Source organism: Cyprinodon tularosa, unplaced genomic scaffold (assembly GCF_016077235.1).
Source record: "Cyprinodon tularosa strain WSP-4 unplaced genomic scaffold, ASM1607723v1 ctg434, whole genome shotgun sequence".
NCBI lineage: Eukaryota > Metazoa > Chordata > Actinopteri > Cyprinodontiformes > Cyprinodontidae > Cyprinodon > Cyprinodon tularosa.
Genome location: NW_024039157.1, coordinates 171290 through 198417, shown reverse-complemented (window position 1 = coordinate 198417; position 27128 = coordinate 171290). Strand labels below are relative to the sequence as shown.

General features: G+C 38.4%; 1 protein-coding gene and 1 pseudogene across 1 annotated transcript; both read left to right on the top strand.

The window, feature by feature from the left end:
- Positions 1–44: 44 nt before the first annotated feature.
- Positions 45–3839, top strand: LOC119792908 (sodium-coupled neutral amino acid transporter 2-like). Its single transcript, XM_038299754.1, has 11 exons — positions 45–75; positions 372–447; positions 1326–1408; positions 1510–1568; positions 1710–1856; positions 1939–2018; positions 2124–2224; positions 2982–3106; positions 3193–3337; positions 3432–3529; positions 3630–3839. Exons 1-11 carry the CDS (start codon positions 60–62, stop codon positions 3732–3734), a joined length of 1035 nt encoding a protein of 344 aa, XP_038155682.1. The 5' UTR covers positions 45–59; the 3' UTR covers positions 3735–3839.
- A 6208-nt stretch (positions 3840–10047) lies between these two features.
- LOC119792907 lies at positions 10048–25662 on the top strand (annotated as a pseudogene).
- Positions 25663–27128: the final 1466 nt, after the last annotated feature.

Here is a 27128-nt window from a genome sequence, read left to right as displayed (position 1 = left end):
CGCTGGGATACAAAGCCTTTGGGATGCTAGGAAAACTTGCAGCTTCCTGCTCAATCACCATGCAGAACATTGGAGGTAAGGGACTGATGTTTAAGTGGAAATATCTTTTTTATTAGAATTATACTCTGGAGCAGAGATGTAACTGCTCTGTACATTCATCATTAATGAGGTGTTTTTTAAGCTAAAATGCACAGCTGAATGAAAGCAGAGACCAGAATATCTCAGTAGATCATAGAGATGCTTCCAACAGACTGCCTCTTCTTTTAGCATTGGAATGTCTTTCCCTGACTTGCAGCTGGATACCCTGAAAAGAGCATTGCTTTCTTTTTAATAATATGTACTAATTGCTTTTATTTTGTTTTGTTTTACAGTCATGTCAACCTACCTCTTTATTATCAAATATGAGCTGCCCGTTGTTATTCAGACTTTTACTGGAGCAAATAATGGGTGAGTGGCTAAACTTTTGAAGCGATTTATAGCAACATTTAATACCAGCATTTTTAAGCTGCAAATAAATAATTTCAAACCTATTTAGTTGAATTGGTTATGAGTTTTTTTTTTTTATTATTATTAATAAAATAAAAAATCTAAAGAGAAGCATCATCTCCTGATCAGACCCTGTAATTCAGTGAAAGGTTGGAGTCAGGTTAAAAAAACTGCAGTGGCTGGAAGTTGGAGTTCATTTTCATGAGAGTTGCAGGGGAGAAGGCTGCCGTTCGGATGGTGTTTGACTGGAATGGGCCATTTTGAATGTTTGCTACTGTACAGGGAATTAATATAACTCATGTGTTGTAGAAGTGATTATAAAACATCCCCAGGAGTGGTACGGATTTAGATATGATCAATACAATATGTCTCCTAGCAGATGTCTTTATTTCATACTGAAAAAAAGTTTTACAGTAAACTGTACAAAATAGAAGCTGTCACTAAAAGTAAGCTACTTCAATGCTGGTACAGCATCGAGATAGTGAAGCACATTAATGTGGCTCAGCTCCTTTGAGCAGCTTTATTGTAGATGCTGCTCTATATCTGAGAGCGGTGCAGCTAACATTGTGCAGGACAATTTATGGCAGTGTTTGTTAGGTTTGTTGTTGCTGTCACTGCACCAGGTAAATTGTAAAATTGTAAGCATTGATGAGGCCTTTTAGAGGTGACCAGGTCACTCTAAGCATGACACACAGCAATAATATTTTATAAGAACAGACATGAATAATCAGGGGGTCCTTTAAATTGTTAAAAGGGGAAGATGGAGTAAAAAAACAGCATAATTGTCCTGTGACAATAACTATCTGCGATTACTAATGTTATTTCTTTGTGTATTTCAGTGAATGGTACATTAATGGAGATTACCTTGTTCTGCTGGTTTCGGTTATTATAATCCTGCCCCTCTCTCTGCTTAAGAATTTGGGTAAGGAGGGTGTGAGTTATACAATGTATTTCCTAGGTAATGATAATAATGGTTAAAGTGGCATGTCTAAACAGAGACTTATTCTTTTCTTTCTCTCTTAGGTCATCTTGGTTACACCAGTGGTCTGTCTCTTCTCTGCATGGTGTTCTTCCTGATTGTGGTGAGTATGGCTCCACCTTGTTTTGTTATTCCACCTGTAGCCCTTAGATTTAATGAATCATTCCACTAAAAAACTCCAAAAGGATCTATATAAATAGTAAAAGTGCAGCATAGAAACATGTTTTCCTATGCATTTCTGCAGGTGATTATTAAGAAATTCGAGATACCGTGCCCTTTGCCTCTGACTGATCATGTGAATGAAACCTTGCTGAACATCACCCACCACAGCGACAACACCACCACCGATGATGACACCTGCAGACCTAAATATTTTGTCTTTAACTCACAGGTAAATACGTCTATTTCTGCGAATCTTCTCAGTTATATTTGTTGAACTATTTGTAACCTTTGGATTCTTTTCATTTTTCCAGACTGTCTATTCTATTCCCATTGTTACCTTTGCCTTTGTGTGCCACCCTACCATCCTACCCATGTACGAGGAGCTCAAAGAGTAAGTCCTGTTTCTTGGGTGTAATATCAAAGTTTCTATAATATTTAAACCCATGTTATATTTCTACAAAATGGTGTCTAAGTAATACCTATTTTCCGTAAACAGCCGCTCACGCAGAAAGATGCAGAATGTTGCCAACGTGTCCTTCCTGGCCATGTTCATCATGTACCTGCTGGCCGCCCTTTTCGGATACCTCACCTTCAACAGTAAGTCTCTACAGAATTAAACCCTGACTCTCCTGTCTTGTAATTAAATGTGCCTAATTTTTGTCATAGAAGCAACAATGTATCAGAAACAAAGGAGATCCATGTCAACATGATAATGACAGACAGGTTTCTTCTTGACTTCAAAATCCTAATGCTGTTCCACTTACTTCTTCAGTGAGCTCTATTGCATTTAGATAGGAGATTCATGGAGGCTGTTGAACATGTTAAACCAGTTTACCAATAGCTATGTAACAATGAATATCATCCCGCTGAAATAAATGGCAGAAAATTGGTTTGGTATACTGTGGTCATAACCATTGGTTTATGACCAAGGCAAATATTTCTTCATATATATATATATATATATATATATATATATATATATATATATATATATATATATATATATATATATATATATATATATATATATATATATATATATATATATATATATATATATATATATATATATATATATATATATATACATACACGATGTTGTTCTCATCACATATAGATTTTCCATTAACTGCTCAGTCCTACTGATGAGGTAACTTTATCATGCAGATCAAAAAGAGACAGCTTGTAGAGTCAGGCTTGGTTACCTATTGTCACGGTCGAAGCAGAACATCACACAATAGAATTCATACATCTAAATTCTTCAATCCCATCTAATTATTCTCTTTGATAACATATCAAGTGAATCATGCTTCAGTATGTCTGATAAAGCATTTGCGGTATTAAATCTGTACAGTCCATGTGAAACCTGAACTGTTCCACACCTACTTCAAGTACTTCAAGCATGATGTCCTCCTGTTGGTGGTTCGTCTGGCTGTACTGGCTGCTGTCACACTCACAGTCCCTGTGGTGCTCTTCCCTGTAAGTGTCTGAGCTCTACTATCTATTATAGTCAACCAACAAAACAATGAAGTCCAGTGAACTAATTTTGGTTTGATTCTGAACAGATTCGTACCTCCATCAGCCACCTGCTGTTCTCAACCAAGGACTTCAGCTGGATCCGACACATTATTATCACTGTAATCCTGCTTGCAGGAACCAACACTCTGGTCATCTTTGTCCCCAGCATCAGAGATATCTTTGGCTTCATCGGTTAGTACCTGCATATATCTATAAGAATTAGTGTCTTGATAGCGAAGCATTATTGACCTCATGTGTTTAATTTTACCATTTGTCTTGTTTTCAGGTGCCTCTGCTGCTGCAATGCTCATCTTCATCCTGCCCTCAGCTTTTTATATCAAACTTGTCAAGAAGGAGTCAATGATGTCAATGCAAAAGATTGGGGTAATTTATAAATTAGCAGACATTTTCTTTACCCATTCTTAATATCTATTTTCAGAAATAAGCTATACATAATTCACAGTGACATTACTTCCTTTTCCAGGCCATATTGTTCCTGATATTAGGATTCTTTGTCATGTTTGGCTGCATGACTCTGATCATTATGGACTGGATCTCCAACAGTGAGGTCGCCGATCAGGGCCACTGATGCTCCAGCTCTTCTGCTTGCGAGACACTGAAACACAGATTTTCTTTCAAGCTTGTTTTCTATACTGCCAAAATAGTGGTTTCCTAGAGATCATACAGTTTGTCATTTTTGAAAAAAACTGGTCATAAGACCTTCCTACCGGCCGGCGGTGAGAGCATTGACCACTCTCACTGCATGGATTCTACAGCTTCATAGCTCTTTCCTTTCATGTAAATTATTTTCTTCAAAAGGACTGTAAAATATACTGGTATTTATATATATATATTTGTTTCGATTAATATAATAAAAAGGAGCATTTTAATGACTTTTGACACTAAATAAATGACCTTAATGCCTTAATTTGATATTCTTTTCTACTTTGCGTGCTTTCTCTAAGAATTGATTAAATGAGGTATAATTCACAGAGCTGATTCTCTTTGCTTATTACATTTAATGCTGTTATCTTTTCTTAAAATATTTAGATAACTTTTCTGCTTTAGTGAATTGAAGATGAGTGAGACTTGCCTTAATACAAAGTTATGTCCACAATTCTAATCTTTTAGCTGGTGCTCAAAATAATTCAAATTAAGGGTTTCTTAAAGATCAGGTGAGAAACTTAGCAGATCAGGATATTGTTTTAGCTGATATACATTATATGAAACAAAATTGATCCACATTTATTTCAATAAACCACATAGTCAGATTTAATCAAGTCTCATAATGTGACCTAAGCTGGCATATAAGAGAAATCAATGTTTAAAGCAGGGGGTCTCCCTTTCTTCTAAAAACACAACTGCCCAGTGGATCAAGTTTGAAATTTTAATTCATTCTGTTTCTTTTCTTTATTAAAGCACACTTACATTTATAGAGATTTCAAAATGACAATATCTAAAATATTTTCACTGATGCCTCCAGTTCATAGGTCAGCATCGATAGCCCTTCCTATGACTGGCCATGGTTACTGAGGTCAGACACACCTGGATAATCAGTTCATCAAGTAATAAAAGACAGGAAACAAAAGACCTGTCCTAAGTTCAGGAAGTAGTGGATTTGTGCATAGAGCCCATAGAAAATATTTAATGCTAATGTTTAGTATAATTAATGTTTAGTTATCACCACCGGCAATAACCCCCCACAGTGGAATGTTTTTGTAAGTTTTTTAATAGGAGAATATTTTCAACACACCCACAAAAAAACAGTTTGTAATCTATCAGTTAAACTGGTCCTAAACTCATATGTGTATGTAGTTAATTGCAAAGTTAAATAGGCAATATTAACTCCAGTTATTACAGTTAATACTGTGGTTTAAGCCGCCACTACATCTAGGGAAGTAAGAATATCTTTATTGATCTCACTTCTCTTCTCAGCTGTTTCCCCAAAATGAAGCACAAGAGAAAGAAATTTCCACTTTTCATTTTTACTGCAACAATCTTAATCATAATCGGCCCAATCGTCAATCTTCTTATGGTTTATCTTCTAATAGTATATCTTCAACTCTTAACTCATGGGCCAAACTTATTTGGCACATCAGCTTAGTAAACTTTTTTTTTATGAGGTAATATTTGGTTTAAAACTGATTAAGAGCAATATCTGGTATGTTTTTAAAACTTTTCACAAGGTAATACAGAAGTGATAAGAAGAATAAGTGATAAGAAAAATGTTGCCCTCTGTTAATTAATCTTGATTATAAAATCTCTTGTTTTGGATAACAATGGTTATTTAAACTCCAATGTTTGCAGCAGGTTGTTTAGCTGGAAGCCCATATTGTAGTTTTCTTGTAACTGTCAACTGGACTGTTGGGGAGGCAAACAAAAACACAGAGGAGGAGGAGTAGAAGTTTAGCCGAATCAGAGAAGGAAAGAGACGTATGCCAGCAGGTGGAGTTCCAACGTCACCAATACTGTTTGCACCAGCAGATCTAACAGAATTAATACTCTTATTCTTCTCACAAGGAAACATTAAACCCTTACAGCAGCATTTATATGGGATAGGAATTAGGTAGCCTACAGGAGTGCTAAAATATAAATATGTTTTCATAAATCTTGCTATAAGAAGATAGCATGTGTTGTCATTACAATATAAAAAAAGTAAAAATAAAAATAAAAACATTTGTTTTATATAGCATTAATTTAATCTTCGTGGATTCTGATGCCCAAGAATGTTAGGACCATATTTCCGCTCACTTATGCTCAAGCCCTGTCAATGATATCATAATTGTGACAGTCCTCCTTGCTGGGAACAAGGCTCTCTGTGCATAGTTTAGGTCTTGATCTCCATCATAGTTGGGTATAACAACCACATGGTTTTTTGTTTAGAGTTGCAACACAGCTTCTTCAGAGTCATGTGTCTTTTTCTCAATGATAAACCAAAACAAAAACCAGCTTGTTTTCAGTTGAAACACAAACCGGTAGAGGAACACAGGCCAAACACACAATGTGTTATCCGCGAATAGGTGTGATAAAATTCCAACATTAAATAAGCTGCAGCAACCTATGACAACATATTAAATATAGATGAGTATGCCATGATTGTGTCAGCCTATATCAACAAATTCATTGAGGACGTCAGCATCTCAAAGAACATCACCATCCGTGCAAACTAAAGATCCTGCATGAATGGGGAGGTTCAGAGATCAGTAAAAGCCTGGAACTCAGCTTTCAAATCTGGTGATAAATAGGCACTGAGGACATTACATGCAATATTGAATAGATCAGTGAAGCAGAACCACAGCCAGAAAATCCAGGATATTTTAAATGACGCCAGCAACACCCAGGAGGATGTGGAAAGGCATATGGGCAATTACAGACTACAACTACAGCAGGAAAACTGGAACAGATTGGGTTCAAAACAGCCCTCTGCAACTGACTGTTAGACATCCTCAAAAACAGTCCTCAGTCACTCCGGGGTGACAGAACACCTCTGATGTCATCAGTCTAAGTACATGCTCCCCTCAGGCCTGTGTCCTGAGCCCACTGCTGTTCACCCTGATGACACATGGCTGCGTCCCCAGATTCACCACCAATCACATCGGGACATTCGCAGATGAAACCACAGAAGTAGGACTCATCAGAGACGACAACAGCCAGGACTACAGAGAGGAGGTGGAGAAGCTGGTGGACTGATGCAGAGACAACAACCCGATCCTAAATGTGGTGAAAATGAAGGAGATCATCTTGGACTTTAGGAAGAACCGGCCAAACCACACTCCACTGGTCATCAACAGCTCAGCTGTAGAGGTGGTGAACAGCAGCAAATTCCTGGGGGTGCACATCACAGACACCCTCACCTGGAATGTAAGCACCACCTCACTGGTCAAAAGGGCACAGAAGTGCATGTACTTCCTGCGGAGGATGAGGAGAGCCTACCTGTCCCCACCCATCCTCACCACCTTCTACAGAAGCACCATAGAGAGAGTTCTGACCAGCTGTCTCACTGTGTGGTGTGGAGGCTGCAGCGCCTCAGACTAGAAGAAGGTGAGGAGAGTTGTGAGATCAGCAGAGAGGATCATCGGGGCTCCTCTTCCCTCCATTAAAGACATTTCATCCCAGCGCTGCATTTCCCGAGGCCCATAACATCATCAATGTCCCCTCACACCCCCACCATGGACTGTTCTCCCTGCTGCCCTCTGGGAAGAGGCTTTGCAGCATTCAATGCAGGACCAGGAGATTTCAAAACAGCTTCTTTCACACCACCACTAGACAGCTGAACTGTTAAAAAAAACTAAAACCAAAAAGCTAAATGTTGAAAAAAAACATATCAATGCGGTTTTTTTTTTGCACCATGTTTTTTCTCCCAATTTTTACATTTGATCACTGCAGCACTTCAAGTCATGAGATCTTTGCAAACCACTCTGTATATACAATGTGACAATAAAGTTTGTCTAAGTCTTATATGGTGTCTGACAATAATGCCTACTGTCCTGTTATCAGTATCAATACTTTTTTTTTTAACCAGACAATATTCCTTTCAATTCAGTATGGTGGTGGTAGCATCATGCTATGGGGACGCATTTCCTCAGCAGAAACTTCCAGACTAGTCAGGAAAGAGGGAAAGAGGAATGAAGAGACATTTTGGCTGGAGACCTGCTCAATACTAACTTTTCTAAGGATTTCTTTATAACTTTGTACTCAATAATTTTTCTGTCTATCAGGGAATCTTATTCTCTCCTGTTTACTCCCATAGAATCAGAAGTGTGGCCTAGTGGTTAGGGCATAGTGCTTGGAATCCTGAGGTTCTGAGATCAAGCCCCACACTGGCTCTATGAGCAGAACCCTTTACCCCACACTGCTCCCTGGGCGCCACACAATGGCAGCCCACTGCTCCCCAAGGGGATGGGTTAAATGCAGAGAGTTCATTTGTTGATCTGTGACAAAAAAGCTGGGGGAAAAAACAACATAAAAATGATAAAACTTTGGAGGAGCAGCATGGAGGCAGAAGAAGGAGGAAGAGACTGTGACCAGGAGCTGAGAGCTTGGATCTGTAAAGCAGGTAAGAGGTAGATCTTCCAGGGGACCAAAGAACATCAACTGCAATAGAAAACAACAGAAAGCTAGGATGACAAAGGGACGTGAGATGTATAAATGGGAGACTGAGCAAAGACCAGGCTAATCAGCAGATTGGGAGCAGGTGGGGGCAGAGGAGTCTAGAAGGGAGCCTAGGGAAAAAGAGATTGACACAATAGGGCAGCAGAGGGCAAACAATACCTAAGAACCCAAATACAATCGAAAATAACAAACACAAAATGGAAATGAAACCAACAAACTAGAAAACAAAGAAAGACATCAATTAAAGTATAACTGGAAACTCAAAAAAGAAAACAAACCAAACCAAAATTTGCAAAGTCATTAAACAAACAACAAGGCAAATTAATCAAATAATAATGGACATTCCTTATACCTCTATCCAAATTGTTTAAAGAAGATAGCTGCAGGTTTAACTAATTCTAGCCAGTTGGCTGCATGTTCGCTCTTGCCTGCTGGTTACCAGGTTTTGCTAATGCTAACCTTTTGTCAGACCTGACCTACTAAAGTTTAACATGCCTACATCTAAAAGATTAGATGTAAGCATTAAGAGCTGATAACTGTGGAGTTTGTCTGGATTTATTTATTTGTTTCACATTAAATTTGTTCAAAAAACTTCTGGCCTTACACAGGTTATATCTTTGCTGTCACGTTAGGACAAAGCATTAACACAAAGAAGATAAGTCTGAGAGAGGAGAGTGATTAGATGGTTGGTGAATTATGAAGAAATATCCCTTCTTAAAATTTGCTTGAGTAAAGACCTCAGATTGACATTTTTCTGCAAGCACTTATTTAGATACATATGGGAACTTTTTCATGTCACTATTAGGTGTACAGTATGGAAATATTTTCAGTGCCAAGATAACCTTTTCAGATAGATTTTCTTCTTTGGTAATCACCTCATTAAGTGAATTGTGTAATTACTTAAATTATATGTTGAATATACTCATTGGAAGCTACAGTAGGTTAAGGTTAGAGATAGCTTTGAACCTTAACTGTATTTCTTACACCCTATCTTCCTTTGCTGCCATGCCCTTTTGGTGCCTGTTGTGTTGCACCTATACATATATATCCCTTTTCTCTTAAAAGTTGAATTCTGCATCATGGACAATATACTGTAACTTTGATTATCTGTCAAATAAAAAACAGGCAATGACGTAGATAGCATTTTTCTACTAAGCTCACTCTTGCTCTTTTGCAGAGGCATCAGCAATGTGTTTTTCCCCTGAATATTTGTCATTTTCTGATATCAACCATAGTAATTTCATGGGTGTATAAATGCAGACTTCAAAGCCTCTGTCCTGTCATTAACATGGTGAATTTGGTTATCTTTGTTCCATCGATGTGCACTTGTGCCCCTGCTTAACTCAGACTTGATTAGATGCGTTTACTGACCCGAGTGATATCACGGAAAGTTTTAGTAAGGAAGAGTTGGGTAAAACTACTCAGAGTATCTGCTTTCTACTTAGGGTAGGATAGCTATTCTTTCTGAAACAAGGGCCTTGATATCAACATCTTTATTTACACCTTAACTGGCTGTTAAGAAGTTGTCATTGATCTCCACCCAGCTCCACGTGTACATATCAAGGTCTCGTCAATTTTGTGGTCACAGACTGAAAAATGTTGAAGGCCACTTGTGGTTAGATGGGGGGTTTTGTTTTGTTTTTAATTCTAGGAAAATGTATCTGGATCAAGTTTCTCTGTTTACAATAGCACATCAGATATATAGGTCTACGTCATAACTAACTCCCCTTTCAACCTCATTCTCATGTTCACTGTTTATGCAACAGACAGTTCTTTACTAGACATAAAGATGAACTCTTAGTAGCAAAACCAAAAGTATCTGACTTTGAGAAATTAATTATTCAATGTACAAATATTTTACTATAGTGTATTTAAACTGTTGTTGTTCCCTTACTTTATCTTTTTTGATTTTATATCTGTCCTGATGTTTTTGTGAAGAAATCTGTTGGACTTTCATCAGAAGGAGGTACTTCAGAGATACTTTTCAGAGGTAAGAAAACTGGTTTGTCTCCACAGATTCTTTATTTATTTTTTTGTGAAAAAAATTGTTTGATATCACTATTGTACACTGCAAAAAAAATGAAATCTAAATAAGTAATTTCTTCTTAAAATAAGTGCATTTTTTCTTGAATTAAGGATTTAAGTGAGACACTTTGCCAATGGAACAAGACAATTTGCACTTAAAATAAGAAAGAACAATTTCATTGTCTTATTTCAAGTGCGTTTTATCAAGATACCCTATTTTAAGAGTAAAAATACTAGTTCCATTGGCAAATCATCTTATTTACCTGCTCAAATTAAGGGTAAATACCCTTAATTTAAGACATTTTAACTCATTTTGAGATCATTTTTGCAGTGTAAAGTACACTTAGTCGGAGGACAAACACTGTAACCAAATAAAAATTAATGGATGGATGGGTAATCTTTAATCAAGTTCTTCTGCTTTTACAAATTAAATCACAGATCTGCATGTTATATGGCTACAGGGCACAGCTGCTGCACAATTTTTTCATGTAGCTTTATACATAATAGGTGACATACCAAATCCTTCGGAGGCAACTCTACATTGTGTTATCAGGAATGGTGTTGCACTGTTTTAATGTTTTTCTTCTTTCACACACCCAAAACACTAATAACAAAAGAATTTTTTTAAAAATTGCGAGTATTATTAAAAGCAATAATAAAGCAGTACCTCATTTGAAGACTTTAAGTACTTATTATCTATTACCAAATAAAGGAGGTTATGTTACTAGGACATCTTAGCAAGTAGTTCTAACTAGACTTAATTAATACAAATTAAGTTAAAGGGAGGAGAACAAGCATTTGATAAACTATTGATTTTGCAGAACTTTAAACTTCTTTTCTAGGAGTTTTGGATATTGATCATAGGTAGTCGCTGAGGAAAGAATGTAGTGTAGAATTTATAATACTTAGTTTTGATCATATGCAATTAAGTATGAGATCTCTCCTCCAACGCAAAGTGGACAAGCCACCTTTCTTTGGCTGATGGTGTCTTGTTGCACCAACCTGGACTTCCCTGTTGCACTGTTTAATAATAAAACACCACTCGACTTTAGAAGTGGGGATTTGCTCCTCCCGATTACAAAATAAAAGAAAAAAAGGGAGAAAAATTCTGCTCTTTTGACGGGAGAAGTTCTTAGGGTTCATAATCATAACATCAGATCAAACACTCAATTTTATTTTTCTGACTTTAATTACAAACAGTCTCCATATTGTCTTCATATTTTTGTGCAATTATTTACAACCTAACAAAAGGTACTACGATCATATTTTATGAATCTCATTTAATTTCTTTGACTTTAATTATAAAAATATTACATTAATAACATAATAATTTCACCACAGTTGTCATAAAAAATGACATCATCAAGTACTACTTCTTGTCTTATCATGTCACTTAAACAGACTTTTAGAAAACATTGAACGTCTATGTCATGAAGAAGTTCATAAGCCTGCCCAGGCATGGTTTAAAGCAAAGAAAAGAAAAATAAGGGTTTTGCTTCCATCCAGGGTGGCTGTGGGATCGTTGGCTGTAGGTTGTGTAGTTTTAGCAGGTCTGGTTAGGAAGCAAGGGGGAATGGGAGAATCACAGCTCTTAAGTTTTCAGTGGTGGTAGCAACTTGAAAGACAGAGGGGAAGGCTAATATGATTCGCTTCAGAAAGCAGGTGATGTACTCCTCAGCTGCAGCTGATTTTGGCTTTGGCTTTGTGGCAGCTATACAAAGAGAGACAGTAGGTCTGCTGCTCTTCTGAACTTATCTGTGGCCTCCAGAAACCAAAAAAAAAATATATGGCATTCAGAGCTGGTGAGCAAGCCATGGTGGGTTATCACATTTGCAGCTTCTGGGGAACGAACGCAAGGTACAGTTTCTTCACTTGGCCAAAGCAATATGGTACACTGCAGTTCAATCGACTTCAGAAAGGAAGAGTTCTCTTTCTTTACTTATCCTGTGTCTTCAGTATTTTGGACAAAACAGAGGCAGATACTGTCCATGGTGACTTTTTTTTCCCAATTTTTTTATTTGAAATATGTATAATCAGGTGAAATATTCATACACCACTAAAGACAATGACAAGGACAAAAGTAGCCCCAGCTCCAACAGCAAGTGAGGACCCAGCCACAAAGAAACAATCTGAACAGGTAAGTTGCAGTTTTAATTGCCCCTATAACGTTTTTCATTTTTGGTTCTCGTTGACAATGCTGTGGTTTCTCCACAGTACCAGGACAACCTCTCAAGAGGTAGGTTTTGTTTCCTAGGCAATGGCCTGAAACACCATCACCCATTTTTATGTTGGCACCAATCTGTTTGCTTACCTAAAAACAAAGTACTACTATAGGTCCTTCTCAAAATATTAGCATATTGTGATAAAGTTCATTTTTTCCATAATGTAATTATAAACCTTGAAACATTCCTATATTTTAGATTCATTGCACACTAACTGAAATATTTCAGGTATTTTATTGTCTTAATAATTATAATGATGATTTTGGCATACAGCTCATGAAAACCCAAAATTCCTATCTCACAAAATTAGAATATTTCATCCAACCAATAAAAGAAAAGTGTTCTTAATACAAAAAGGTCAACCTTCAAATAATTATGTACAGTTATGCACTCAATCCTTTTGCAGAAATGACTGCTTCAATGCGGCGTGGCATGGAGGCAATCAGCCTGTGGCACTGCTGAGGTGTTATGGAGGCCCAGGATGTTTCCATAGCGGCCTTTAGCTCATCCAGAGTGTTGGGTCTTGCGTCTCTCAACTTTCTCTTTACAGTATCCCACAGATTCTCTATGGGGTTCAGGTCAGGAGAGTTGGCAGGCCAATTGAGCACAGTGATACCATGGCCAGTAAACCATTTAGCAGTGGTTTTGGCTCTGGAATCAGGTGCCAGGTCGTGCTGAAAAATTAAATCTTCATCTCAATAAAGCTTTTCAGCAGATGGAAGCATGAAGTGCTCCAAAATCTCCTGATAGCTAGCTGCATTGACCCTGTCCTTGATAACACACAGTGGACCAACACCAGCAGCTGACATGGCACCCCAGACCATCACTGACTGTGGGTACTAAACACTGGACTTCTGGGATTTTGGCATTTCCTTCTCCCCAGTCGTCCTCCAGACTCTGGCACCTTGATTTCCAAATGACATGCAAAACAGAGCAACAGCCCAGTGCTGCTTCTCTGTAACACAGGTCAGGTGCCTCTGCCGCTGTTTCCAGTTCAAAAGTGGCTTCACCTGGAGAATGCGGCACCAGTAGCCCATTTCCTGCACACGCCTGTGCACGGTGGATCTGGATGTTTCTACTCCAGACTCAGCCCACTGCTTCCACTGGTCCCCCAAGTTCTGGAATCGGCCCTTCTCCACAATCTTCCTCAGGGTCCGGTCAGCTCTTGTCATTGTGCAGCTTTTTCTGCCACATTTTTACCTTCCAACAGACTTTCCACTGAAGTGCTTTGATGCAGCACTCTGGGAACAGCCTATTCATTCAGAAATATCTTTCTTAGTCATACCCTCTCGCTTGAGGGTGTCAATGATGGCCTTCTGGACAGCAGTCAGGTCGGCAGTCTTACCCAGGATTGGGTTTTGAGGGATAGACCAGGCTGGGAGTTTTAAAGGCCTCAGGAATCTTTTGCAGGTGTTTAGAGTTAATTTCATGATTCAGATGATTAGGTGCATAGCTTGTTTAGAGACTTTTTTCATTATATGCTCATTTTGGGAGATAGGAATTTTGGGTTTTTATGAGATGTATGCCAAAATCATCCGTATTAAGACAATAAAGACCTGAAATATTTCAGTTAGAGTGCAATGAATCTAAAATATATGAATGTCAAATTTGTATCATTACACTATGAAAAATAAAGAACTTTATCACAAAATGCTAATATTTTGAGAATGACCTGTATATGATGTTATATTGTTTTTGGATTCCAGTGTCCAGTGATGAGCACCCTGATGATGAAAGTGCTCAAGACATGGACAAAGACAACAACAGTAGCCACAGCTCTGAAGACAGCAAAGAGCTTCCTTATAATTTTAAAAATGAGAACCTTGCAGATAGGTGAGGCTCATTTGAACGTCTTCAGACAAAAAAGAAAATCACCACCTGTCAAGACATTTAATTTTCCCCTCTTCTATTGAAGCCAAGACTCTATCTTAGATGCACTGAGTTAAGATTTCCTCCATAACCAAAACATCAACAAAGAGAAACAAACTGAAGAGGTAAGTTGCAGTGTGCATTTAATCTGTGACTGTTTTTATTATCATTCTGCCTGAGAGTGTTGTGTCTTCTTCACAGAGCCAGCACTCTTCTTTAAGTGGTAAGTTTTTGTGTTGTAAGGCAGGATTCTGCAGCAGCATCAGCCAATATGTGTTGACAAATACATGTTTGCACTCCTAAAAATAAGTTCTATAAATATTTACAATTGTCTGCCCCAGTGTCCAGTGAAGAGTCGTCTGAAGAGAAGATTAGCCTCTGTTCTTCTGACAGCAAAAATCTTCCACTTAATTTTTGTGAGAACCCTATGGATAGGTAAGGTTCTTTCTAACCTGTGCCAACAAAGAAATCCTTAAAATTACTTACAACTTCACTTCAACTCTCATTATATAATTATTTTAAAGCCAATGCCTCCAACAAAAAACAAAATACAGGACATGCGGAAATCCCCCTGTGAGTTTTGGTTTATTTTTCAATACTGGAAAAGACATCAAATCAGTTTTTTGCAGGATTGCCTGAACATTCTCTGTACTCTCTTCAGCACCCTGACAGGTCTTCCTTAGGTAAGTTCAACATTAGCAGCAAAACACAGGACAGCAGCATATTTGGTCAGTATTTCATCATTGCCAACACTGGAATAATTCAGGCTTAAAACAAAGTTATATTCGATCAATTGCAACACAAACTACCAATACTAATTTATCATTCTCAGCATCACAGCCTGGTAAGAAGAAGGTTGATGGTAAAAGGGAGATTAAAGGCCTGAAAAACCCCAAAGAAGACAGCAGCAGCTCCAAAAATGATTATCTTGTTTATGAGTATTCTCTGGAATGGTAACTCGTTCGAACATGTCCTCACAAAAAACAAAGAACAACCTTTATAGTTTTTCCAACATATTTAACTGAAAAAGTAACTGTCTTTTTTAAAGGCAAAACTCAGCTTTAGCCCCAGAGAGACAAAAGTTCCTTCATGACGACAATCCAAGGAAGAGAAAATACAAAACAGAACCTGTAAGTTGAGGTAGATTTATTCTTTGTTGCTCCAGGTGAAGCTTTTTGCTATGATTTGTTTAACTTATATAGTGTTATTTTACCCCACAGCAAACGTGCCATTTCTCATTCGGCATGTCAGCTTTCAACCTGGCCAACGCCATCATGGGCACCGGTATGCTGGGTTTGTCATTTGCCATGGCAAACACCGGTATCATTCTGTTTACGTGAGCATACACACACCTGTCACTTGAAGATCTCAGCCCCTGATGTAATCTTCAGTATTTTCACTATTACTATTACTCCATTCTTTGACTCTCCAAACTCATTACGATGATAGTTGTTTACCATATTGTTGAACCATGAATATAGCAGGAAATAAGGTTATTATTCTGACTAAACAATCGACCAAAACATTGTTCTAGAGATGCAAGATGACGCTATGGAGGGGGCATCACGAACATAGCAGTAGACAGAATTAATCTACTCCCAAATGCCTTCTCTTATGTTAACAGAATTCTCCTGGTTTCCTTCACCATCTTCTCTCTGTATTCTGTCCACTTGCTGTTAAAGACGGCTGATGAAGGGGGTGAGCACCAACTCAAGTCCCATTTGGGAAGTTTGCTTTTATTGTTTGATTACATTCAGATGTAAAACCCTTTGGGATTTTTTTTGTTTACCAAGATGCACTTATCTATGGGGAGATCGCTGACAAAGCCTTTGGGATGGCAGGCAAACTGGCCGCTTCCTGCTCCATCACCATGCATAACATTGGAGGTGAGGAAATGAAATTCAAGTAGCAAAATTGCTTTTTATGAATATTATGTAAAAAAAAATTTAACTGCTCCTTACGTTCATCAATCATGTGTTGTTGTTTTTTTATTGTATAAAACAAGTAGATATTTGCACATGGAGACTAGAATGTTTTGTAGATAATAGAGATGCCTCAAAAAATGTTGTCCCCTCTTTTTCTTTTTTTTGAGGAATGTCTAGTTCCCCCCACATTCTTTAAATCAAACAAAAACAATGTAACATTTTTCGGTAAAAATCTTAATTTGTGCTCTTTTCATTTTAAAGTTATCAAGTAAAGCTCAAACATGAAATGCAATCAACCTTTGTCAATTAAAGGAATAGTACACCCAAAACATGATTAGCCTTCATTTTCTACTCACCCCCGTGCTGAACAACACTCTGGAGTACTTTTTTGATATCTCAAATGCATCTGGAGTTCTGGGAGGCTTCTTGCTGTCTGCTGACATTCAAATAATGGAGGTCTATGGCGCCCGAGGCAGAAAGGTCCATAAAAGTCCACAAAAAACGTGTCAATATTCCTCCATACTGCTCGTCCAATGTATTCCAAGTGTCCTGAGTGGGTAGCGTCCATAATTTACTCGAAACAAAGTAATTTAGAATGTTTTTAGAGCATAAACAGTAGTGTATAGGATTTCCTAAAAGCGCATTCAGGAGTCTACGGAAACCGCGGCAGACCAAACCAGATGAAAGTGCGCATTCAGCGTCTGCTCTGCCGATTGGACGAGCAGTATGGAGGAATACTGACACGTTTTTTGTGGACTTTTATGGACCTTTCTGTCTCGGTCACCATAGACCTCCATTATTTGAATGTCAGCAGACAGCAAGAAGCCTCCCAGATCTCCAGATGCATTTGAGATATCAAAAAAGTTCTCCAGAGTGTTGTTCAGCATGGGGGTGAGTAGAAAATGAAGGCTAATCATGTTTTGGGTGTACTATTCCTTTAAGGCTAAGAGATGGGAAGATCTACTTAGTTGTAAATGATGTCATAATATGTATTTTCAAGCTTTATTTCACACAAATCACGATAAACAAATGACTCCCAGTTCGAGCAGGAGCAAAGAGTTTAGTTTAGAATGTCTATTTAGTGAACTACAAAAATTAATCGATTAATGGAAAATTGGCAGGGCTGAATTTAGGACTAGTTTTAGCTTGAAATGTAATGATATGTAACTGCTTAACCAACACAGTGGCAAGTTCTGTCTGTGATATTCAGGCTTTTTAATTATCAAACTAAAACTTAAATTACCATTTGAATATTACTACAGGGCAAGAACATTTATATCCAATATAGTTTTTTAATTGTAGTTTTCACTTAGTTAAAATAGACCTTTCAGGGTTTTGGTTGTTTTTTGTTTTTTTTTCGCAATAGCTTTAAAAAAGAAGTAGCACAAATTATTGTTTTTTCTGGTTAAATTTTGGTGACCTCTAGCAGTGTTCATTAGCATATTCAAAATTATAGCGGCAGAAGTGGTTGTAAGATTAGTAATCTATATTTCTTCTTTTTTTACAGCCATGTCGACCTACCTTTTTATTATCAAATATGAGCTCCCTATTGTTATTCAATCACTTACCGGAGCAAGAAATGGGTAAGTGGCTTTTATCAAAAGTTATGTGTCATATCCATACAGTATGTTTCCTTTTTGACTATTTCTTCTTTCATTTTGCATTTCACACCACATTGCCTATATCTTTGCATATTGGGTTTGCTGTTCTTAAAGAAACATTGTGTAACTTTTGACACAAGTATTAGTATTTTAATTAATAAACAACACACCAGTGTAACTTGAAAGAGATGGATTCATTGTTGAAACGTTCATGCGGCTTATGACAGAGGTTACCAAACTTTTCAGCCTCTGGCCCCCAAACTGTGGTCATATCTGCCTGGCTAGCTGCCCTTCCCCTCTTCTGTGTCTCATACCCAACACGGGGCACCAGGGAGTGTCTTAAGCTTGGTTTATGCTTGACGCATCTCCATGTCTGCACCAAATTACATCATTTGGGCTTCCACGCCCCTCCAGATTCCACGCCACTCCAACACAACCTGACAAGGACACAAAAAAAAGTAGGAATGGTGTTCCAGACTGCTGTGCCGAATCCAGAGAGCCTGGAGCCTTGGCCTGTGTCACACAAAGAACAGTGCAGAAATAGTTTAACTCCAAAGGGTAGGCTGTGCCAATACATCTTGTCAGCACCAGTTATGAATATTGGAAGGATCTTATGCTAAATGAAGAAACGGGAAGCTCCTTGCTTCCTTTTTCTAGCTCCTTTCTTACTGTCAACATTATTGGGACAGTACTTGTTATGGTGATCGCTGATGCATTTCCACTATAGCCTGTCGGTAAAAATTTCAAAGATTCAGATGGAACCTATTTATATAATACTTTTCAGGAAGTGAAACTGTTGGAATAAAGATGAGAATTTTAGAAGAAAAAAATAAGTGTTTTAGCCAGCTTAGTGTTAACGGAAAAAAACATTTGCAAACAAATGGGTTCGGTATTAAACTCATTTTATTGCTCTGATAGTCTTTAGGCTAAATATTTTTTCTTGTGAGGAATGTTCATTGTTCAAAGCTGTCTAACCTATATGTTTCAGTGAATGGTACATTCATGGAGATTATCTTATTCTGCTGGTTTCGGTTATTCTCATCTTGCCCCTCTCTCTGCCCAAGAAATTAGGTAAGAAATGTGTGAGTCATATATTGTGTTTCCTATTTAATAACAACAATTAAAGTTTATTCAGAAATTACTTTTTCTTCCTTCCTTAGGATATCTTGGTTACACCAGCAGTCTGTCTCTGCTCTGCATGGTGTTCTTCCTGATTGTGGTGAGTATGGCCCCACCATGCTTCCTTATTCTACCTGCAACAGTTAGATTCAATGAGTCATTCCTAAAAAACCTTACAAAACATAAGGTTTTTTGTAAATTGCAAATGTACAGCTCAGAAACATGTTTACCAATGCATTTCTGCAGGTGATTATCAAGAAGTTCCAGATACCGTGTCCTCTGCCTTTGACTAATCATGTGAATGAAACCATGCAGAACAGCAGCCACCACAGCGAAAACACCACCAGCAATGATGACCTTTGCAGGCCTAAATACTTTATCTACAACTCACAGGTAAATAAATCTATTGCAGTGAAACTTTTCAAAAATTCTTTATCAACTTGTAACTACTACTTGTAACCTTTATTCTTTTCCAATTATCCAGACTGTCTATGCTATTCCCATCCTTACCTTTGCCTTTGTGTGCCACCCTAGTTTACTACCCATATATGGGGAGCTTAAAGAGTAAGTGCTGCTATTTGGGTGCAATTTTAAAGTTTCTATACGTTTTAAACAATTTTTATATTTTTCAAAATTATTTCTAACTAATACATTTTTCCCATAAACAGCAGATCACGCTCAACGATGCAGAATGTGGCCAACGTGTCCTTCTTGGCTACTTCCCTCATGTACCTGCTGGCTGCTCTCTTTGGATACTTCACCTTCAACAGTAAGTCTGACTTATATCATTGAAAGCTTTCTGTTAAAGGTCCATATTATGCTATATTTGAAACGAAATAATTAAAATTCAGGCACACTTTTGGCGCTTGTGCAGGAAAATTCCTCTTACATTATTCAGCCCTCCTCTGGATGTGCTGTTTTGGCTTTCTACACCTTCCAAAAGTCGGGCCGGGTTACAAAATGTTTATACTGTGAATATTGCATAATATGGGACCTTAAAACTCCGTCAAAGTGGCATGGGTGTCCTTTCTCCTTCACAATGTTCAGAATTTCAATAAAAGCAATTAAGTACAAGGGAAGTAAAGGTCCAAATCAACAAGATAACATCAAATGGTTTCAGTAGATTTCATCTGAACCCCGAAATACAAATGAGCTCTATAGTATAAGGATTTTGTGATTCTGGATTATTGTAATCTTGTTTATTGATATATAAAACTGAAGTAAACGTTGTTGAAGCAGCAGTGGTGCCATCAGCAGGTTTAGCAGAGACAGACGATGCTGGAGAAGGTGTGGGAGCCGGCTGGGGATGTTTTAGCATTTGGCAGGGAAGAATCTAGAGTGCTTTCCTCATTTTCCCCCCAAGACCCTGTCAGAATGATGGCGCAGCAGTTGCATATCTCCTTTCTTGAAGACTGTTCCAGATGGAGATTATCCATTTTGTTTAACATTTGTTTTTTTCTGTACATACCATATTTGTTACCTGTATGTACATACTTTGGTCTATTCAAGGTGCATTCAGCAGCTATTCCTTCGGATCAAGTGAAGGACATGCATTGCCGCTTCTTCTATTAACTATCAACTGTTAACATTTTGTTTTTGTGGATAATCGTGTTGTTTTTTTTAAGTTTCATTTTTGTCATGGAGGAAGAAATATCTGTTATAAAGGTTGGCCCAAAATATCAGAACATTTTGGGGATTGATTAGACTGATGTCAAAATTATTGGTCTCAAACAACTTGTAATAGTTGAACTCTAAGTGACAGTATGTAACAAGGCACCTCTAAAAATCAAGTTGTATATATTTTTAATAAATTATCTATTTGATTGTAGCTGATATTTTCATCAACTTACTTTTCATTTGCCCTTCAAATAGGCTATGCTTTTGTTTTAATCTAGTTTTGAAAAATGTATTGCACAATGTATTATGCATTGAAATACATAATTTGCAGAAGCCACGAGTCAGCTGTTATTATCAATCTACCGAAGCCCAAAATGCTACAAGCCAAGTGATGAAATTACCTGTTTCTGTGCAGTCAATGTGGAACCTGCACTGCTCCACACCTATTCCAAGTACTTCAAGCATGATGTCCTCCTGTTGGTGGTTCGTCTGGCTGTACTGGCTGCTGTCACATTCACAGTCCCTGTGGTGCTCTTCCCTGTAAGTGTCTGAGCTCTACTATCAGTGATGCAGTCAAAAAAGACAATGAAGTCCCTGAACTAATCTTTATTTGGTTCTGAACAGATTCATACCTCGATCAGCCACCTACTGTTCTCAACAACGGAGGTCAGCTGGATCCAACACATTATTATTACCGTAGCCCTGCTTGCAGGAACCAACACTGTAGTCATCTTTGTCCCCAGCATCAGAGATATCTTTGGCTTCATCGGTTAGTACCTGCACATGTTGATATGGTTCTCTGTCTTGATAGCAAAATGTTATGGCATGTAACAAATGTTGCTTATTACAATTCAAGTATTGTTTTAAAATGCCATTTTCTTCAACAGTCTAATAACATCATATTGAGAAAAAGAGCATTTTCCTGGCTTAGATTTGGTAGTTTATAAATACACTGCTCAAAAAAAAAAAGAAAAATTAAAGTAACACTTTGAAAAACATATCACAACTCAATGGGGGGGGAACAATCATGCTATTTATTTGAACTGATATGGACTGGGTGATGTTAGGAACAAAATGATGCCACATAATTTGATGGTAATGAAAGTGATCAACCTACAGATGGCTGAATTTAAGACACCCCAAAAATTACAGTAGAAAAAAATATGCTGCAGGCTAGTCCATTTTGCTGAAATTTTATTGCAGCAACTTTAAATGATATTCAGTCATTTATATGGCCCCCACGTGCGTGTATGTATGCCTGACAACGTTGGGGCATGCTCCTAATCAGACGACGGATGGCGTCCTGGGGTATCTCCTCCCAGATCTGGACCAGGGCATCACTGAGCTCCTGGACAGCCTGAGGTGCAAACTGGCGGCGTCGAATGGATCAAAATATAATGTCCCAGAGGTGTTCTATTGGCTTTAGGTCAGGCGAGAATGGGGGCCAATCAATGGTATCAATTCCTTCATCCTCCAGGAACTGCCTGCATACTCTCGCCACATGAGGCCGGGCATTGTCGTGCACCAGGAGGAACACAGGACCCACTGCACCAGCAAAGGGTCTGACAATGGGTGCAAGGATTTCATCCCAATACCTAATGGCAGTCAGGGTGACGTTGTCTAGCCTGTATAGGTCTGTGCGTCCCTCCATGGATATGCCTCCCCAGACCATCACTGACCCACTACCAAAGCGGTCATGCTGAATGATGTTACAGGCAGCATAACGTTCTCCATGGCTTCTCCAGACCCTTTCACATCTGTCACATGTGCTCAGGGTGAACCTGCTCTCATCTGTGAAAAGCACAGGGCGCCAGTGGCGGACTTGCCAGTGTTCTGTGGCAAATGCCAATCGAGCTCCACTGCGCCAGGCAGTGAGCACAGGGCCCACTAAAGGACGTTGGGTCCTCTGGCCACCCTCGTGAAGTCTGTTTCTGATTGTTTGGTCAGAGACATTCACACCAGTAGCCTTTTGTAAAGCTCTGGCAGTGCTCCTCCTGCTCCTCCTTGCATAAAGGAGCAGATACCGGTCCTGCTGATGGGTTGTAGACCTTCTACGGCCCTGTCCAGCTCTCCTGGAGTAACTGCCTGTCTCCTGGAATCTACTCCATGCTCTTGAGATTGTGCTGGGAGACGCAGCAAACCTTCTGGCAATGGCACGTATTGATGTGAGGCGTTGGACTGCCTATGCAACCTCTGTAGGGTCCATGTAGCGCCTCATGCTAACAGTAGTGACAGTGACTCTAGCCAAATGCAAAACCGGTGAAAAAGAGTCAAAAAAGATGAGGGGGAAAAGAATGTCAGTGGCCTCCTCCTGTAAAACCATTCCTGTTTTGATGGTCGTCTCGTTGTTGCCCCTTTAGTGCACCTGTTAATTTCATTAAGACCAAAGCAGCTGAAACTGATTAACAAACCCCTCTGCTACTTACCTGACCAAATCAATATCCCAGAAGTTTAATTAACTTGATGCGATACTCTGATTACAAAGTGTTCCTTTATTTTTTTTGAGCAGTGTACATTAGGGGGTGACTCACCCAATGAGAGAAGCCATGCTGGGTTGCCATTTTTGAACGGAGTTCCTGAAAGGGAAAACTTGTCAGCCTTAGGTGATTTACATTTAGCTGAATATTACAGGTGGTGGCGTTTAATTAAAAAAAAAAAAAAAAAAAAATCTAAATCAATTTTCTGTTGCAATGGAGGACCATTTGTGCTCTGTCCAGTGAAAGGTGAGAGAAAAAAACCAAAAAAGAAAAGTCAGTAATAACAGGGGAAAAAACAGGAGTAAACATAGCTTTAATCAGGTGGAAGGAATTTGTGAGGGAATGGAGCTTTAAAAGGAATGTGGATGTTTCAGGCTATCTGCTGAACAGGTAAGGTCATTTAATAAAACAGTGAAGTTTATTTTGCTGTCATGTTGGGAAAAGGGCAGGGCAGTGCAGTGCAGTACAGTAACTAGTCTGTCCTCCAGGTAGAAATGGCTAGTTTGTTTGTTTGCAGGTGGATGAGATCCTTTACAGCGGTTATCAGATGCTATTTTTCTTCACAAAAGTAATATCAGCAGGCAACCATAAGCTTCCTTCAGCTCTGTGTCCAGAGAGATTTTCCATGCATTTATGTTTATCTTGGCTTATCTGTCAATGGTGATTAAACCAGCTCTCTCCTCCCAGCAGACATGTCTAGTATGTCTGTTAGCTTACACTGGATGACCCCTGATGCAACAGTTATTTGTTGCTATTTTTTTTAAAGACATACAAGCAAATGAGCATAATGACTTCAGTCCTGTTTTCATTTAATTTTTCATTTATTATAGATGATTTGAAAAGATTGATGGAGGTTTATGTTTCTCTAGGGCTTGATGGGAAAACTTAAGTCTGTTGTTTGCAATTCATTTAGTGCACCACTAGATGGGGATAAATCTTACACATTGTCCCTTTAACTTTACAATTTGTTCTCTTTTCCAGGTGCCTCTGCTTCTGTTATGCTCATCTTCATCCTGCCCTCAGCTTTCTATATCAAACTTGTCAAGAAGGAGTCAATGATGTCAATGCAAAAGATTGGGGTAATTTATAAATGATCGAACATGTACTTATTACTCCTTACATCTGACAGGACTACAGTCCAAAACATTTAAGCCTTTGTGAGGGGAAACTTTTACCCAAAGGTTGATATGGACTTTTTCTAGTCATTTTTCACAAACTGAACTCTACAGCATTAACTGTGTGATTATTTCCTCCTCCAGGCTACAATGTTCCTGATATTAGGATTCTTTGTCATGTTTGGCTGCATGACTCTGATCTTCATGGACTGGATCTCCAACCAGTGAATTCACTGATCAGGGTCACTGATGCTCTTCTGGAGCATTCTGCTGTTTAATGGTCGTTTCAAAGCCACTAAAACATGTTTTAGTTACCTCATATTTACTCATTTCTAATACATGTTATATTCTTGTACTGAAATATCTATTTCTATGTAATGAGTCTAGAGTGTCTTTTGTACTTTCTGTGTTGAGTGTGTTTCCAGAACCCAGGGTTACAAAGGTGTAACTATTGTCTCTCCGTAGACAAGTGGGATGTGTTTTGATATGCATAGAGAAGTGTGAACCAAAACCACAAGTCGCCTTTGGAAGTAGAAGAAGATTTTCCTGGGACCAAGATCAACCTTTTAAAACTGCTTATGCTTGTTTTATGTAGATAACATTGCTGCTACCTCCCCCATCCGTTAGAGCAAAATGATCATGTAACTAGGGATTTACCAATATGAAATTAAAACAGAAGACTCAGCGGAGTGTACTTCAGAGCGTTAGGTGATTGTAACTGAGCATATCTCGGTTATAATTAAGGCCACACTGACCGCCTGTTTCTATCCGTGGGGTCAACTTGGACACTGTGGAGGATTATAAATACATAGGTGTGCACTTGGCCAATAAATTGGACTGGACTAAAAACACAAATGCTACAGGAAAGGCCAGAGCCATCTCTTTCTTCTGAAGCTGCCAAGGTCCTTCAGCATCTGCCGGACAATCCTGCAGATGTTTGTGGTGGCCAGTGCCATTCTTTATGCTATTGCATGCTTAGGCAGCAGACAAAAGGTGGAGGACGCCAACAGACTTAACAAACTCATCCTCTCTGATAAGTGTCAGAGAGGAGCATGTTGGCCAGGATCAAATCCATGCTGGACAATTCTGCACACCATCTTCATGATGTGCTGGTCACCCACAAAAGCACCTTCAGTCAGGGACTCATTTCATCACGCTGCACCACAGAGTGCCTCAGGAAGTTATTCCTGCCTGTGGCTATCAAACTGTATAATTCATCTCTCTCTGACAATCATTTAATTTCATTACTTATTAATATTTATTTATTGTATTACTTCACAATGTGCAACAACACAGGCATGTGCAATAATTGTGATTTGCTGCGTGTAGGCCCTCATCAATACATCATTACATTTATATCTTATTTTATTCTTACCTTATTTTATTCTTATATCTGATTTTACAAAGTTTATATGGGAAGGATGTATTTTTACTTATTTTATGATGTTAATAAAGGAAAACATTTCCCACCAGTGATTAATAAAGCAATCCTGATTCTGATGTCCTGGAGAGCATATAGTTTGTCATTTTAACTTAAAATTGCCAGGAAGGTAAAGACACTTTCTTTCTTTTCTCCTAAAAATGTGTGAAACCGCATTTACAACTGATGGATTAAAGGCTGCATGCAGCAACTGTATTTTAGCTTCAGGGAACACTTCAGAAGCTGAACCATACATAACTCAATTCTTCTCCAAATATTTGTATTTTCCATTTATTTCAGGAGGCAGGATAATTTGCCAATGAAGTCAAGTTATTTATATTTGAAATAAGAAAAACAAGTCCATTACCTAATTTCAATGGCATGATTTGGAGGCTAGTCATAGGACCAAATACTATAAATGCAGTTTTTGGTCGATAATCGAGTTGTCCAACTGTACCTGCCTTCATTTAAAGACAAACATACACAATATGATAAATTATACTAATTTCTTTTTTATCAATTTTTGCAGTTCTACCAACCACTTCACAAAACAACATAAGTGGGAGCGGTTAGAGCAGTGCGCTTGTTCTCTGAGAAGGTTGAAAGTACGCGGTTTGATGCCCACAGCCTTCACTCTGGGTTCCTGAGCAAATGGCTCTTAACCACACACTGCTCCCTGGGCGCTGCACAGTAACAGCCCACTGCTCCCCAAGGGGATGGGTTAAATGCAGAGTTCATTTCGTTGCTCTGTACTTGTGACAGTGTAATGACAATGAACAAAAACAAAAAAAAGAACATAAACATATCACCAGAATGATTAACAATTAGGAGGACCACTTATTTTGATGATCCACTGGAAAAAAAGAAAACCCTCCACCATACCTTTAAACATGGACTCTAGAAACTTTCTTGCTGGTTAAGAACTAGATGGAACAGGAAACAATTTGTTCTGGTTTATTTTTTCAGGTCTTCTGCATCTGACAACCCAATGCAGCACTGCAAGGTAAAGCTAAAGAGCTAAGGGAGTGGTTCAAATTATAGTTGTGTGCAAAACCAAAATGATGGATCTTTAGAGGAAAAAAACAAAACACAAACAGAAAAAGGAGTCTGGCTACAAGGGAAATTGCTTTAACTGAGTCAGATTTCAACTATGTGCTTCAGTTGCCTGAGAACTGGCATTTGATCCAAACGTTTGCAGGGATTCAATGACAGCATGAAGTTCACTGAAAAAAGAGCAAGAATCACTGGAAATAAAAATAAAAACAGTAAACATATCCAAGGAGCATAGATCTGTGAAGTTCTGGAAAAGCTCTAAAACTCCTATTATAGTGCCTATTTAAGTATATGCAAAACAATTAGATGAAGTTCTCCTCTACTCTCTGATGGATCATTCATTTTATTTTTCTAAAGAAAATATTAGTTTATATACTCCCACCAAACAGATCAATCAATAATAAAACCAATAGGCAAAATCAATCATA

Coding starts and splice junctions, on each gene's coding strand:
- LOC119792908 (XM_038299754.1), top strand. Junction 1,569..1,709: donor TGGTGTTCTTCCTGATTGTG/GTGAGTATGGCT, acceptor GCATTTCTGCAG/GTGATTATTAAGAAATTCGA. Junction 3,338..3,431: donor AGATATCTTTGGCTTCATCG/GTTAGTACCTGC, acceptor TCTTGTTTTCAG/GTGCCTCTGCTGCTGCAATG.